The 15,486-nt window shown below is 40.5% G+C and overlaps 2 protein-coding genes across 13 annotated transcripts in view; one reads left to right on the top strand and one right to left on the bottom strand.

Annotated features, from left to right (window-relative positions):
- Positions 1-2,489, bottom strand: part of CCDC88A (coiled-coil domain containing 88A) — a 130,819-nt gene extending 128,330 nt beyond the window's left edge. For 10 of the 12 annotated variants that reach the window (XM_031655177.1, XM_031655170.1, XM_031655173.1 and 7 more), the window contains exons 1-2: positions 1,110-1,951; positions 913-1,013 (exon numbers count right to left, since the gene is read on the bottom strand). In XM_031655177.1, coding sequence (XP_031511037.1) covers positions 913-1,013; positions 1,110-1,172 — 164 coding nt within the window. In that variant the 5' untranslated portion in view covers positions 1,173-1,951. Of the gene's footprint in view, positions 1-912; positions 1,014-1,109 lie in introns of those variants that run through there. The other 2 variants (XM_031655164.1, XM_031655167.1) reach the window with 2 other exon arrangements.
- Positions 1-14,895, top strand: part of LOC101025789 (putative prolyl-tRNA synthetase associated domain-containing protein 1) — a 149,292-nt gene extending 134,397 nt beyond the window's left edge. The window contains exons 4-5 of the transcript XR_004178258.1: positions 11,414-11,567; positions 13,102-14,895. The gene's annotated coding sequence lies outside the window, so the exon portion shown is untranslated. The remainder of the gene's footprint in view (positions 1-11,413; positions 11,568-13,101) is intronic.
- The last annotated feature ends 591 nt before the right edge of the window (positions 14,896-15,486 follow it).

Raw genomic sequence — 15,486 nt, forward strand, 5'->3', positions numbered from 1 at the left:
AATCAGATTTTATTAAAGAGAAATAAGCCTAAGTACGCATTACTTTGAGCACAACTGAAAAATTCAGTTTGATAAACTACATTAGCGTACTTAGAATGCACGTATGCTACAATATCTGTAATTGGATAAAAACTGAGTTTTAATTTTACTAATCCAGCTACCAATATACTTTCACTATTCAATTCCCATCTCAAAAGCATACTTTCCTACTTAGTACAAACCCAATATTATAAACACAAAAGACAAAGATTTGCCCACTAAGTCGTTATCTAATTGTTATTAAGACTTGATACTTGCATTTCAAAACCTGTAAGAATACCTTAAAATGATCCCTAAAATATTAAGCAACCTAATAATTCACACAATAAATCATCTCATCAAGCTTTAGTTATTACAGGCATTTAAATTACTTACTACAGCAAGAGTCCTCACCAATCAGAACTGTTTGAAAATTTCCCTTCTGAAATCTGCTATTACTTAACGAGTTTCAAATTTTGAGCCACTTATTTCTAGATATAAAGGTTAATAAGAAACATTTCTGCATCAAATGCACATAACTTCACAGTAAAGTCTTTTTTTCTATCTTAGGAAACCAGATTCTCATTCTTTTATTTTACCAAATTATCAAAGAAGACACAATGTGGCTTGGATTTCAGTACTGAAGACAAGTGACGATACATGGTTGACAGAATGAAAAATTAAAGTTTCACAATTTTAACAGGTAGAATTACTAGGTTGTGATAATGGGCTGAGCGCATAACATTATCATTCCTTTCAAGATCTAATTCTTAAACCACCTGAATTTTTCTGGCCAATGAAGCAAATTAGGGGCTTAAAACATCGTGTCTCAAAGTTCACCGTATGCTATTTCTCAAAGAAAACAAGTTACCTAGGAAAGAAGGAAGAACTTACATTTGGAGCATGACCTGGTTCAGGAACACCCCATCCACCAAAGCCACATATTCATCAAGGTTGGTCCCATTTCCTGCAGTCAGAGGTCCAAACGTTTTAACCTAGAACAGAAGGATCACCACGACATGAACGCCCACCTCCATCTCTACAGCCACAAATAACGCAGCAAAATATACAATAAAGGACACCCCACTTACCCAAGTGACCAAGGGGCTGGTCATGAACTGCTCCAGAAGGGGAGTAAAAATTTCGTTCTCCATTTTACAGAGTATGTATTTGAAAAAAGGAACTACCACAAAAATACGCCTAGGGAATTGGTCACTAAACGTGGAAGTAAGTATAAATCAATGAAAGTCCATTTCGGCAAGGGAGGAAAATCCCATCGTGGAGGAGGGGGGCACTCTCCCTCCTCAAAAAACACCCCAAAGGGAAACAAGCCGAAATCCCAAGAAGTGGCTTCGACGACGGACACCACGAGCAGCAGCCTGCGCTGGAAATGTCTGTACCGGGCGAGGAGGGGCAGAGAAAAGGCATCTGGAGGAGGAGGAAGGGAAAGGGGGCTGGAGCCCAAGACAAAAAGCCCGTCAAGGTTGTCCAGCTCCTGGAGGAGCCAGACCAGCGAAACTGCTCCCAATGAATTAATCCCAACGTGGGCTAAATGAAATAACGTTAGACAGAGACCACGTTAAGGATTCCGAGGGGCCGCCAGACTCGACCTCGGCGTTCCGACCTCTACACGTTCCACCCACCGATGGGCATGGAGCCGCTTTCGACCCGCGGAGCCTCCACTGCCCGCAGCCCGTCAGCACCAACAGGCAGGGCTCACCCCTTCCCCCCGAACAGACACCATCCCTCCGCCGCCCTCAAGCCTTGCCTCCAGCCCCCTTCCCCTCCCGGGGGTGGGGGCTTGAATGCGTGTCCCTAACCCCCCAGCTTCCTAAGCCCTGCCAGCCTTTTCAGCGCTTCTCTGGGAATCCCTGGCACAAAATCACCGCCGCGCTCCAGCCTCCTCCGCCCTCTATGGAGAAGCCGGAGTAACGGCCTCAGAACCGCAGTGCCGCATCACACCCCACCCCTCGCCGCCCGCCAGAGCCGCCCGCCAATGCCGGGGACCGCCGTCAAAGGGAGCGCGCAGCTTCCTCCGCGCCGATATCCTTCCGCCGACTCCCCGCCCCTCCCGCGCAGCTGCCTCTGGATTGTGGGAGAAGAAAACCGCTGCATGAGCGCGCTCCCGAGCGAGCGCGCCCCCGGGCTAGCCCCGCCGCCGCCCAATCCTGGCGGCGGGCGCGGGCGTGGACGCGCGTTCGCTGCAGCTGCTGGGGATACACCCCGCTCCTCGCTTGCGCCCAGGCTTGGGGGGCGGGGACAGGGAAGGCAGAGCAAGGGGTCTGTCTGCTCGCTCGCTCGCTCATGCCTAATTATGGTTTATTTCCTCCCCGAGTGCCTTCTTTGATATGTGAAGGAAAGGGAAAGAAATCCTTCTCTTTTAAACGTGAGGGTTGCAGACAACCTTTTTCGGACAGTTTGATGTGTTCTGTAAAGCATGCCTTCCCCCCAGCAAAATGGAATAGGAAAACTCACTGCAGCAAATGGCAGAGGGACTTGAGCCGCAACTTGGTGGGTTTTTTCTGCTTCTTTTTTTTTCTTCCAAATCCAGTCCACTAACGCATGAATGTTCTTCAGAGTTGCAAGTGACATACAGTAAGATTTTTTAAAAACCAGAGCTGTCTGTCAGCACGTTGGTATTCCCTGACTGGAGCAAACGTGACTCAGACATTGTTTTTTGGTTTTGTTTTGTTTTTTGCTATTTGGCCATTGAGGAGTCGGGGTGGGGGGGAATCCCAAGCAAAATCAAGAACTACAAAGAAGAAACATTTGGAAGTCATCCAAGTTGGGTGACAAACAGATTACATATTTGTCATAAATCTCCATGCCATGCACGACTGGAACCTCGACATAATTTTAAGTTCCCTGGCAAAATCAAATGTTACTCCTCATTTAAAAGGAAAATAAAGACTTTTTTCCTGGGGTAAAATGGGCATGTAGAATGCAATCTTTTTTGAGAAAAGATAATATAGTTTTATAATGTGTGCTATGTTTACATTACATAAATATTTACATAGAGTATATATTTTAAATTAGCAGTAAAAATGTTTCTGTCATCACACAATTAAGAAACAGCACAAATGGGGAGGGGGGAGGGGGGAGGGATTGCATTGGGAGTTATACCTGATGTAAATGACGAGTTGATGGGTGCAGCACACCAACAAGGCACAAGTATACATATGTAACAAACCTGCACGTTATGCACATGTACCCTACAACTTACAGTATAATAATAATAAATAAATTAAAAAAAAGAAAGAAACCTTACTATTAATCATGTATTTGAATTGGCTTTTCTTTATAAATTATTAAATCTCCTTGAATACTTCAAAAAAAAAAAAAAAAGAAGAAACAGCACAATTTCTTAATTGGGTAGTTGGGAACCTGGACTCTGAAGTCTTCCTGCCTAGTTCCAATATGCACCAGCTGTGTGAGCCTAGGCACGTTATTGAGGCTCTCTGTGCTTTGGTTCCTTCACGTGTAAAGCAGGGCTAATAATAGGGGTAAGTGAAATGGCAGCTTATAGTAAGTGTTCTATAAATGTCATTAATGTTTTTAACATTATTCCTTCAAAATAAAGAACCTTTATGAAAAATCTTGAAATGTAACCTTTCCACTTCAGTTACAGGAGAAAGGATCTTGCTTTGAGGAGTAGGGAACTGAATGCCCTTTGAAAATCATCTTAATTAAAATTAGGATGCATTCATGTGGCACTTTGCTAGGTAGTGTACGAGTAGAACCTTGAATTTCCCTAGTCAGTACACAAGCCTTCAGACATCCTTATTGCTAGCAATCTTTTCCATCTGCTCTTGATGACTTTTTAAAAAGTCTTTTAGATATGGGAGTCTCACTATGTTGCCCAGGCTAGCCTCAAACTCCTGGCCTCAAGTGACCCTCTCACCTCAGCCTCCCTAGCAGTTGGGACTAGACGTGTGAGCCACCACGCCTGGCTTGGTGACTCCTTTTTTTATTTGTTTTGTTTTTTGAGACGGAGTCTCACTCTATTACCCAGGCTGGAGTGCAGCGGCACGATCTCAGCTCACTGCAACCTCTGCGTCCAGGGTCCAAGCGATTCTCCTGCCTCAGCCTCCCGAGTAACTGGGATTACAGGTGCCTGCCACCACCCCCTGGCTAATTTTTGTATTTTTAGTAGGGACGGGGTTTCACCATGTTGGCCAGGCTGGTCTTGAACTCCTGACTTCAAGTGATCTGCCTGCCTCGACCTCCCTAAGTGCTGGGATTACAGGCGAGAGCCACTGCTCTTGGCCTGGTGACTGTTTCTTAATAGTGGTGCTTTATTTGGCAAATGAAATGCAGACAGAAGGAGAGTAGGCACCAAGAAGACAGCATTGCTTTCAGGAGCAGCCCAGTGCTTGACATATCCACTTTTCTTTGTAATCCCCCAGATGCTTGACAAAACAATATGGAAGTAATTATGCCTATACTGGGTTTATCCTAGGACAAATCAATCTGCTTCATTCATAGACAAAAAAACAAAAAGTATTAATACCAAATACAGCAGGTTAGGGGCATTTCGAAGTGGTGACTGAAGAGTTAGCACAGGAGTCATACATTAAGGTAGTATTGTTTATGCAATTTAGTACCCATCCCTCACAGAAATCTGGATTCTCCTGTAGAGCCAGATGGCCCCAGATGCTTTCTGGTCTATCTTTAGGTTTTACGCGCGCGCGCACACACACACACACACACACACACTCAACAAAGAAACATGAGGAGTTAATTGTAAAAACAGGAAACTTTAGACCAGACTGAGGTCTGGAGGAACTTATTTGAAAACCTACCAATTCACAATTCCCTAGTTTAACAGCAGCCTTAAAAATGCTTTATAAAATCTCAAGAGTACAACCAGTAATTTCTCTGTCTGGTTAAAGAGGGATTGTATATTATACCCAGTTTAATGGTCTTTGAATTGCAACATCCTATAAAATTAAATTCAAAAGTTTCCTATCCACCTTTCACTGAGGAAGAAATTTCTCAAGATTTCTTCAAAATACTTTTGTTTTGTACTTTGTAGTCGTTTATGTGTCCTGAATGCATTCTTTCTTGGAATGTTAAATCCAGCACGAAAGGGGTTTGGAAAAATCATACCCATCTGGTTAGGATGTAAGTTGTTTGCTTAGCTCTCTTCTAATCCAAAACTAAACGGTTAGAATGGACCATGGTCCCGTTTAGAAATCACTAGAGAAAGACTCTCCCCTGTGTATTATAATTGAGGTTTTCTCCTTCAGGTTGCATATGAATAACACAACCCATGTATCAAAAGCACCCATATGAACTTCTACCCATGTCTATCTTGATCTACACTATAGGAAGTGATAGACTCACCCAGAACCAGGTTCCTTGGTGACAAATATTTTTAAGTACGGATTTGCAAAGCTAATCACATTCATAAGCTAGTGCAGCAGCAGAATGGCACCGTTGTTTATAATAGACAATAAGTGGAAACAACCCACATGTCCATGGACTGAAGAAGGAATAAATAAAATGTGGTATATCCATATAATAGGATACTATCTGGCAATACAAAATAATGAAGTACTAATACATGCTACAACATGGATGAAAGCATTATGCTAAGTGAAAGTCATAAAAAACAATATATTGTATTATTCCATTTATGTGAAATGTCCAGATAAGACAGATCTATAGAGACAGAAAGTAGATTAGCCTAGGGCTGGGGAAGTTGGGGGAGAATAGGAGTGATGGTTTAGGGATGTGAAGTTTCTTTTGAGAAAATGAAAATATTCTAAAATGATCATGGTGATGGTTGCACAACTCTGTGAATACACTAAAAGCCATTGAGTTGTGTACCTTAAATGGCTGAATTGTATGGAATGTGAATTACGTCTCAATAAAGCTTTACAAAAAAGAATGGCACCATTCCCTCATGAAATTTTTTTTAAGTCATCAAGAAATCTAGTCTCTAATAGCCTTTTTAAAAGGGCCCCTTGATCTAATAAAAGATTTTTAAATCACCTAAGAACACAGAAGGCTTATATTTTAATTACCCAACATAGTTTTAAGAGGAAATATACAGAGAGAGAAAGAGAAATTAGGCAGGTTGCTTAACTTTTTTGAGCATCAGTTTCCTCGGTAGTTAATGAGCACACTGGTTTCATTCTCTTCTGGACTTCTGCTTTGACCAGTGGACTTGTTCTGTCCTGTACCTCAACTGAGGAGAGGAAAGGTAGAAAGATATGACAGGGAAGAGAGAAGGGGTCCTCCTTTCAGGCCAGTATCAATTGGTCTTCTCAAACATCCTACTTCCGTGTTCCAAAGTGAACCTTCTCAAATTCACAGTAATATCCCATATGCCTGTGCCTCTGCATATGCTTCCATCCCTGTCCAGAATACCCTTTTCTGCTTGCTAGCTAGGCCAACTCCCACTCATCACTTGGGATTCAAGCGTTACCTCTCTGTGAAGCATGCCTCTACATCAGACTCAGGTGACACTCCTTTTTGTATCTGCATAGTATCAAATCTTCCCTTCATTTCTGCAACTTGCTCTAAATGGCATGTATTTGCCTACAATTACTTCTCCTTTATTCATCTTTGTGTCCCTGGGTCTAGGGCAGTGCCGTGCAATGGAGGGCACTCTCAGTCAATGGATCAGAGTCTTCCTCGCACCACGATGATTAGTGTAAAATCCTAACAATAGGCAAGAGCTCACAGCAGAGTGACTTCTGAGAACTATTTCATTAACGAATGACCTTGAGGAGCCTTTAGCTAGATTCTTGCTTGCCAGTGAATTTGAAGAATCAAAGGTTTTGCCCAGGACGTTGAGGTCATAAAATAAATAGCTTTCAAGAGAGCTTTTTTCCAAGTAATTTTTTTTTTCAGAGAAAAGCTTAGAGGAATACATAAACATCGTATAATCTTTTATTTCTCAGTCAGCATGTAATGGCATATATCCTTCTCAACACCTAAACTATTTTTTATTTTTTGTCATGTTGATGGAAATTTTGTAAAAATGTATCTAAGCTTTGTTGAACAGTATATTCTGAACAGAAATTGGTCTCTTAATTGTTTCACTACATTTGACCTAATTGTGTGGTGCTTTTAATGTTGTGATAAATTCAGAGGTTCTTAAAAGTGCAAGAGTGCGGCCAGGTGTGGTGGCTCACGCCTGTAATCCCAGCACTTTGGAAGACCAAGGCAGGTGGATCATGAGGTCAGGAGTTTGAGACCAGTCTGGCCAGTATGGCAAAAACCCATCTCTACTAAAAATACGAATATTAGCCAGGTGTGCTGGCGGGCACCTGTAGTCCCAACTACTCGGGAGGCTGAGGCAGGAGAATCACTTGAACACGGGAGGTGGAGAAAAAAAAAGTGCAAGGGTGCATTCACAGTCTCCAGATAACTAAGTTTTGAGTTTTATTTTACTTTGAATTTACTTTGAATAGTTTTCCTATCTTCTCTTGTGGCTGTCAGTATCTCCACCCACCTATAGTCCCCAGTCAAATGTGCTGCTTCTAATTTTCTGGATGCTAGGAATACACAGACTGTTAAAACACTCTGAAAGAATTAACAGTCTTCGAGTGAAGTCCTGATAGGCTCTTCAGTGAGTGGAATTGATGGATTTCTGATAGGCCTGGAGTGTCTCTTGGTATAATGTTTTTGCTTGCGTTCAGTCTCCTGGTCTTTATTTAGGTAAGTGTGGTGCTACTCAGTTTATTTAACTAGTTTGCTATGGTGTGATGCAAAAGTTCTGAATGTTAATCGTCACTTACAAAGTATTTCCAGGGTATGACTGTCCTATCATATAGTCAGTCCTTGCATTGGCATTGTTCCTTCTTTAATTCTTCAAACCTAAGCAATAGGCAGTGACTCATTTCCTCTTAAGATGCTACTTGGGCAATATATATAGTGAGACCTTATCTCTAGAAAAAAATTAAAAATTAGCAGAGCGCGTTGGAGCACAGTGGTGGTCCCAGCTAGCATAATGGAGGATTGCTTGAGCCCAGGAGATGCAGACTGCAGTGAGCCTGAGATGCACCACTGCACTCCAGCCTGGGCGACACAGTGAGTGTCTCAAACAAAACAATACGCTGCTACCAGAAAGATACTAAGCAAATGAAAACCTTATAGAGCCGTGGTCCCCAACCTTTTTAGCACCAGCAACCAGTTTTGTGAAAGACAGTTTTTCCCTGGGCAGGGAGGGGGGATCTTTTCAGGATGAAACTCTTCCATCTCAGATCGAGGTATCGTATTCTCACAAGGAGCACGCAACCTGGATCCCTTGCATGTGCAGTTCATCACAATCGGGTTCCCGCTCCTGTGAGAATCTAATGCTGCCGCTGATGGACAGGAGGCAGGGCTCAGGCAGTAATGCTGGCTCGCCACTCAACTCCTGCTATGCGGCACAGTTCCTAACAGGCCATGGACCAGTACTGGTCTACAGCCCAGGGGCTGGGGACCCCTGTTATAGAGGAGAAAATAAAAATGTGCAGAAAAGGACAAATACTGTAAAATAAACTTTTAGAAGTTGAAAAACAATTAACTCTCCTATTCTGATCATAAGCCTATTCCCAACCTCTACTATTAAACTATTTACATCTTAGAGACAGACATTAGCAATACCTAGTTGAAAGAGAACCTAGGCAGAACACCTGATGGATCATTAATAAAATACATAAATATTCCATGTAATGGGCCCTTTCCTCATGGTGAAGATCACAGTTATAACTGATGGGTAGCACGACACAAGAGCTTAAGATGTTCTAATAAAAGAAACACAAACTGGGCATTCTTGGGTATAATAATACCATCTTTAGAACGTGACTTAAATTTTTCACACAGCATTCCTTTTAAGATAAATGAGCAAAAAGATTTCCATATAAAGAACCATTGGTAGTTTTAAGGGTACTGAAAATAAGCGTGAGTTAAAACAATTAAATACTTTGAACCATAGGAAAAGCAAAGATCTGCTTCCATTTTAAAAGTACAAATTACAGATTATAATAAACATTACAAGTGAGGATATCTGAAGATATTTTATTTCCTTCTAGTGAATGGTAGTAGGAAGATATTAAGAAATGCATACATTCTTAAGCGACTATATAATTGATGTTCTGCTGTTGAAAAGTTAAAATTCACATGAAACGTTTTAAAAATTTACAATTTGAATGTGATTTCCTAATTTTCAATCAATACATGCTAATTGATTATTTTCTTAAAATATTAGTTTGAGAAGAGTTCTCAGACTCAATTTTATTTCAACAATTTTTTTAAACTAAAGATCTGTCTTTGGTTTCTTCAACTAAAATAGCGATATAAAATATTCAGTTACATTAGGTTTACTATTTTGCATATTTTGTAAACTATTTTATTTTCTCATCATAAAAATAATACATTTCATTGTCATATTTGGAAAAAAAATCCACAACACATAAAGAAAACACTTAAAAAAGAATAGGCCAGGTGTGGTGGTTCATGCCTGTAATCCCAGCACTTTGGGAAGCCAAAGCAGGTGGATCACCTGAGGTCAGGAGTTCAAGACCAGCCTGGCCAACATGGTGAAATGCCTTCTCTACTAAAAATACAAAACATTAGCCGGTTGTGGTGGCAGGTCCCTGTAGTCCCAGCTACTTGAGAGGCTGACGCAGGAGAATCGCTTGAACCCAGGAGATGGAGGTTGCAGTGAGCTGAGATCACGCCACTGCACTCCAGCCTGGGCGACAGAGTGCCTGTCTCTATAAAATAATTTTAAAATTAGCCAGATGTGGTGACTCATGTCTATAATCCCAGCTACTCAGGGGGCTGAGGTGGAAGGATAGCTTGAGCCAGAGGGTCAAGGCTGCAGTAAGCCATGATTGTGCCACTGCACTCCAGCCTGAGTGACCCAATGAGACCCTATCTCTAAAGAAAAACAAAAACAAGCCTGAACATGCCTCTCAGTTTGAATTAAACAATTAATGGAATTCAAATGCATTTTTAGTAATGATGTTTATCATATACTAAATGTGTAGTATTGCCAGATCAACAATTTTTTTTTTTTTTTTAAGACAGACTCTTGTTCTGTCAACCAGGCTGCAGTGGCACAATCTTGGCTCACTGCATCCTCCGCCTCCCAGGCTCAAGCGATTCTCATGCCTCAGCCTCCCAAGTAGCTGGGATAACAGGTATGGGCCACTGTGCCTGGCTAATTTTTGAATTTTTAATAGGAGATGAGGTTTTGCCATGTTGGCCAGGCTGGTCTCAAATTCCTGGCCTCAAGTGATCTGCCTGCCTTCACCTCCCAAAGGGCTGGGATTACAGGTGTGAGTCACTACACCCAACCCAGGTTAACAATTTTTACAACATCAGAGTCCAAATTCCTATAATCACATATATGATTTGGCTAATAAATCTTATAAAAAATTAAAATAGATTCTCCATGTTTATCACAAAACTGAGGGTCATGAGTTCTAAGTTTGTCAGTGCATTCTCAATTTCTTCACTAATCAATATTTATTGAACCACCATATGTATAAGATAAGCATATTGAGCACAAAAGGTTGTGTCTAAATGAGGCCAAAAGAAATAAAACTACAAACTATATATTATTCAATCAATTAGTTCAGAGGTTGGCAAACTTTTTCTGTAAAAGGCCAGATAGTAGATATTTTAGGCTCTGTGAGCCATAAGGTCTCTGTCACAATGACTCAACTCTGCCATTGTAGCAAGAAGCAGCCACACACTATAGGCAAAGAAATAGGTATGGCTCTATCCTTGTTGAATACACAGGATGCAAAAAAAAAAAAACAAAAAACAAAAAACAAAAAACAGGAACGACTTTCTTCCCAGTGAATTAACTGACTACAGATAATTAAATAAACTATCCAACTATATTGTATATAGTTACCTTCTGGAATTGCAGAAATTGTCTACGAGCTCCTTGGAAGCTGAATTTCATTGCTCTGTTGATTCAGATGTAGTTCAAATTGCTTTCATTCTTTCAGCATGTTATCTTTGAGAATTTTTCTTCTGGATATAAAACTTTTTGTTTGTTTCTAATCTTCTTGAGTTCTAGCAGGAAGCAGAGGGCACATTAACATGTTTAACTTTAGGCTGGTTCAGACAAAAAAAAAGCGTTTAAGTGAAAAGAAAGTAATGAAGGGATGATTTAGAGGGGCATGAGAAGGTAAGTGAACCAATACGGGGGCAGGGAACCACCCAAGGATGAACAATAGCAGTGAGCACTTCTCACCCCTAGGCCTGAAGGGGCAAGAGGAGGAAACTGTGCTGCCAGAACCCTGAAAGACCTGGAGTCTTGGAAGAGGAGTCACTAAGTAGGAACTGTGTCCATAGAGTGTAGAGCCACTGCCATAATCATGATGCAGAAGAAAGGCAAATAAATATCCCAATCTCTCTGTACTCCTCACTTATATTTCAGGCCAGTGCTTCCCTTCTGGCTGAACCTCCTGGAAGCAAAGAATAAGAAACCCCATATGATGGTGTCCACAGAGGTCAACCTTCAGGGCACAGAGGACAGAGTGGGACCAGAAGCCCCAGCAGAAGACTGTGTAGTACAGAGCTGCCTGTGAAAGGTATGGAGAACACCTAGAACCATTTCTGTAGGAAGGCAATTATTTCCAATTTAACAGAAGCTTAAGCTTTTGGTAAAATGTCATGAAGAGATAGAGGCAGCTGATAAGTATGCTAACAAACTGCCATAAAATGTATGGCATATAGGTCAACATCTATGATCTATTGCTGCAAGGTATTAATTTTTTTTTTGACAGTGTCTTGCTCTGTCACCCAGGTTAGAGTGTAGTGGCATGATCACAGCTCACTGCAGCCTTGATCTCCCAGGCTTAAGCAATCCTCCTATCTCAGCCTCCTGAGTAGCTGCTACTATAGGTGTGTGCCACCATGCCTGGCTAATTTTTTTTTTTGAGAGATGGGGTTTCACTATGTTGCTCAGGCTGGTCTTCAACACATAGAGTCAAGTGATCCTCCTGCCCTTGAATCCCAAAGTGCTGGGATTACAGGTGTGAGCCACTGTGCCTGGCCAACAATTTTATTTTAACTGACAAATATATAGTATCAGTGTCCTGCAGTGTCTTGCATATAGTGTGTGCTCTGTATTAGCAGAATATGTAAATTTGTTGAATTAATTAATTTTCAATCATTATGAAATTAACATAGTAGGCCGGGAAGAGTGGCTCACACTTATAATCCTAGCATGTTGGGACATGAAGGCGGGATGATTGCTTGAGCCCAAGAACTTGAGACCAGCCTGGGCAACATGGTGAAACCCCCTCTCTATAAAAAGTACAAAAATTAGCCAGGCATGGTGGCGTGCACCTGTAGTCCTAGCTACTGGGGACACTGGGGTGAGATGATCACCTGAGTCCAGAAGTTCAAGGCTGCAGTGAGCCGTGATCACACCACTGCACTCCAGCCTGAGCCACAGAGGGAGACCTTGTCTCAAAAAAAAAAAACAAAGAACAAACAACAACAACAACAAAAAACACAAAGGGACCAAAAAGTCTCCTAACAAATCTTTTTTTTCTAATCATCAGCTAGATTGCCTATATTTCGCAATACATTCATCATGTGAGGATTTCAACTCTGAATTGGGAAGAAATTATTTGTGTCATGGATCACAAACTCCTACACTCTTTTTACGGAAATTTACTAGTAGACAGACCTCCAAGCTCTGGATTGGATTTATTTTGATCCCAGAAGGCAGCCTACTCTTAGTTTTAGATCTCAACCTCCTCATTCTGTTTAGTTTAAGACATTGCAGTAGTATATCTATTTTATTATGGTAGCTACAAACAGTTTTGATTTAGTCACAATTTTGAATTCCTCAGCTGTCTCAGTCTTTTTTATTTTCGCTTTTATTTACTATAACCCTATCTAACTCATGATTGAATATTTTTTAACAAGGGTCATAAGGACAATGGCCATATTTTTCCTGCAGTGCAATGTGAAAGCATTTTTCTCTTACTCAATTAGCAAGAGTATATCAAATTACGTAGAATTGGCAAAACTCAACATGATTTTGCGAAGAGCAAATCCTGCTGAACTAATTTCTTTCTTTTTTTTTTTTTAACCAACTGCAAAACCTGGCAGATGGTTTAGCAATGATCACCTCTGCAAAACATCAGCTGTGTCTACTTACTGGTATATACATCATGTGTTTTTAAATGTACTGCAGTTTACCAGTCTGAGGTAGAATCATGAGAGGAATACCTTCTTCTGTCACTGTGTGAATGCTAATCTCAGCAAACAGGCATCAGTGAGACTGGAATTGGTTATTGAGTATGCCACGTACACACAGACCGTAGATCATCCCTTGTCTCCAGAGAAGCAGGAAAGTAGAATTCCACCTGGCTTAGAAATAGGTGACCTCGTGCAACCAGGATTTCTCTAAACTGTAAGTGACATAATATCTCCATACTTCTGCACCAAAGAACCTTCATCTTAACTAAACTACAAAAAAATCTGGCTGCTAAGAAGCAACAGGGAAATTAAAATTCGCCAAAAACATCTATATATTTCAAAAATAATCTTTTAGTCACATCTGATGCTTCCTGAACTTGTGAGAAGCACCATCCACAAGCCTTAGCTGCAATGTCTGTCTAAAATTTTACACAAGGTGTTTTGTTCAGTATGAGAACTCTCCATTTAGTTCCTTTTCTTTGTTCATTCAACAAACACACATTATGAGTATTTACTGCATACTAGGCACTGGCGACATGAAGATGAATAAGACATTTTCTTTTGACACATGAACCCTCAGAGACCTTGTAGTCTGCTAAGGAATACAAACTGATTGTTCTAAAACAATTCTATCTGTAATATACGCTATTTGTGGGAGAAACAAGGTTCAACAATGGGGAGTCAAGAAAGTCTCCACAGAAGGATGACTTTTGAGCCAGGCCTTGAATGAAAAGTAAGTGTTTAATGGGGAGTGGAAGTACAGGGAATTTCAGGTGGAAGAACCACCAAAGCAAAGCATCATCAAGGTATAGAAGAGTATATTGTGTTTGGGGAGCCATGAGTAGCTTGGCGTGGCTAAAGAAGTTTCCAAATGTGGACAATGGTGAGAAATGAAAGTTGAAGTCATATTGAGAACAAACCCAAATATCACACTAAAGAATTTGGCCTTTTATCCTGTGGATCATAGAGTACAACTGAGCTTTAAAAAAAAAAAAAAAAATCAAGGGAATGATATCAGATTTCTCTTTTAGAAAGGAATTTCTAGCAGCACTATAGTAGGGGAATTGGAAAGAGGTGAGACTCTAGGCAGAGAAACCAGACAGAAGCTCGTCCTACTAACATTTTGTAGTTTCAACTTGTACTGCTTTTGTTTGTCACAAGTTTAATACTGTCTGTTTTGAACTTTGCTGAGACAGGAGGTTTGAACACTACCATCAAGTCAGCAACTTGTTCATGTTGCCCTCTATTGGTAGAAAGGAAAAGAAATTACTATCAAGGGCATTATTTCACATTTCATTTGTTGATGGTATTTCGATTTTCCTGAAATAAGGTTTGTTATGTTTGGTAACATTAAAAAAATATGCTGGCATTATATTACAATTACAGGAATACCTCTGAAATTACACTTTGAGTAGCAAGGGGATAGTGTAAACAGTAACAACCACAGTAGTTCAAAGAGAGAAATAAATATGGTCTAGTATGGAGACCTCTCTCTAAACTTCACTTGCCTCTAATAATATGAATAATCATGTCCTGATTTATCTGCTTAGGATACACATACAGATATATTTTAAGAAAACAAATTAAGACATCATGATTTGAAGTACAGGCACACCTTGGAGTAGTTTCGTTCTAGACCACTGCAATAAAGTGAATATCGCAGTAATGCAGGAGATACAAATTTTTTGGTTTCCCAGTGCACAGGAAATTATGTTTATACTATACTATAGTCTATTAAGTGTGCAGTAGCATTATGTATAAAAAAGATGTATATACATGCATTAAAAATACTCTTGCTAAAAAATGCTAATGATCATCTGAGCCTTCAATGAGCCAAAATTATTTTGCTGGTGGAGGGTCTTGTCTCGATGTTGCTGGCTCCTAATCAATCAGAATGGTAGTTATTGAAGGTTAGGGTGGCTGTGGTAACTTCTTCAAATAAGACAGTAATGAAGTGTGCTACATTGATTGACTCTTCCTTTCACGAAAGAGCTCTTTGTAACATGAGCTGCTGCTTGATAGCATTGTACCCACAGTAGAACTTCTTTAAAAATTGAAGTTGATCCTCTCAAAGCCTGCCATTGCTTTATTAATTAATTTAATGGAATATCCTAAGTCCTTGTTGTCATTTCAACAACGTTCGTAGCATCTTCACTTGAGAGTCGATTCCATCTCAAGAAACCACTTTCTTTGCTCATCTATAAGAAGTACCTACTCATTCGTTCAAGTTTTATCACGAGATTGCAGCAGTTCAACTACTTCTTCAGGCTCCATTTCTAGTTCTCTTACCATTTC

Source organism: Papio anubis, chromosome 14 (assembly GCF_008728515.1).
Source record: "Papio anubis isolate 15944 chromosome 14, Panubis1.0, whole genome shotgun sequence".
NCBI classification, from domain to species: Eukaryota; Metazoa; Chordata; class Mammalia; order Primates; family Cercopithecidae; genus Papio; species Papio anubis.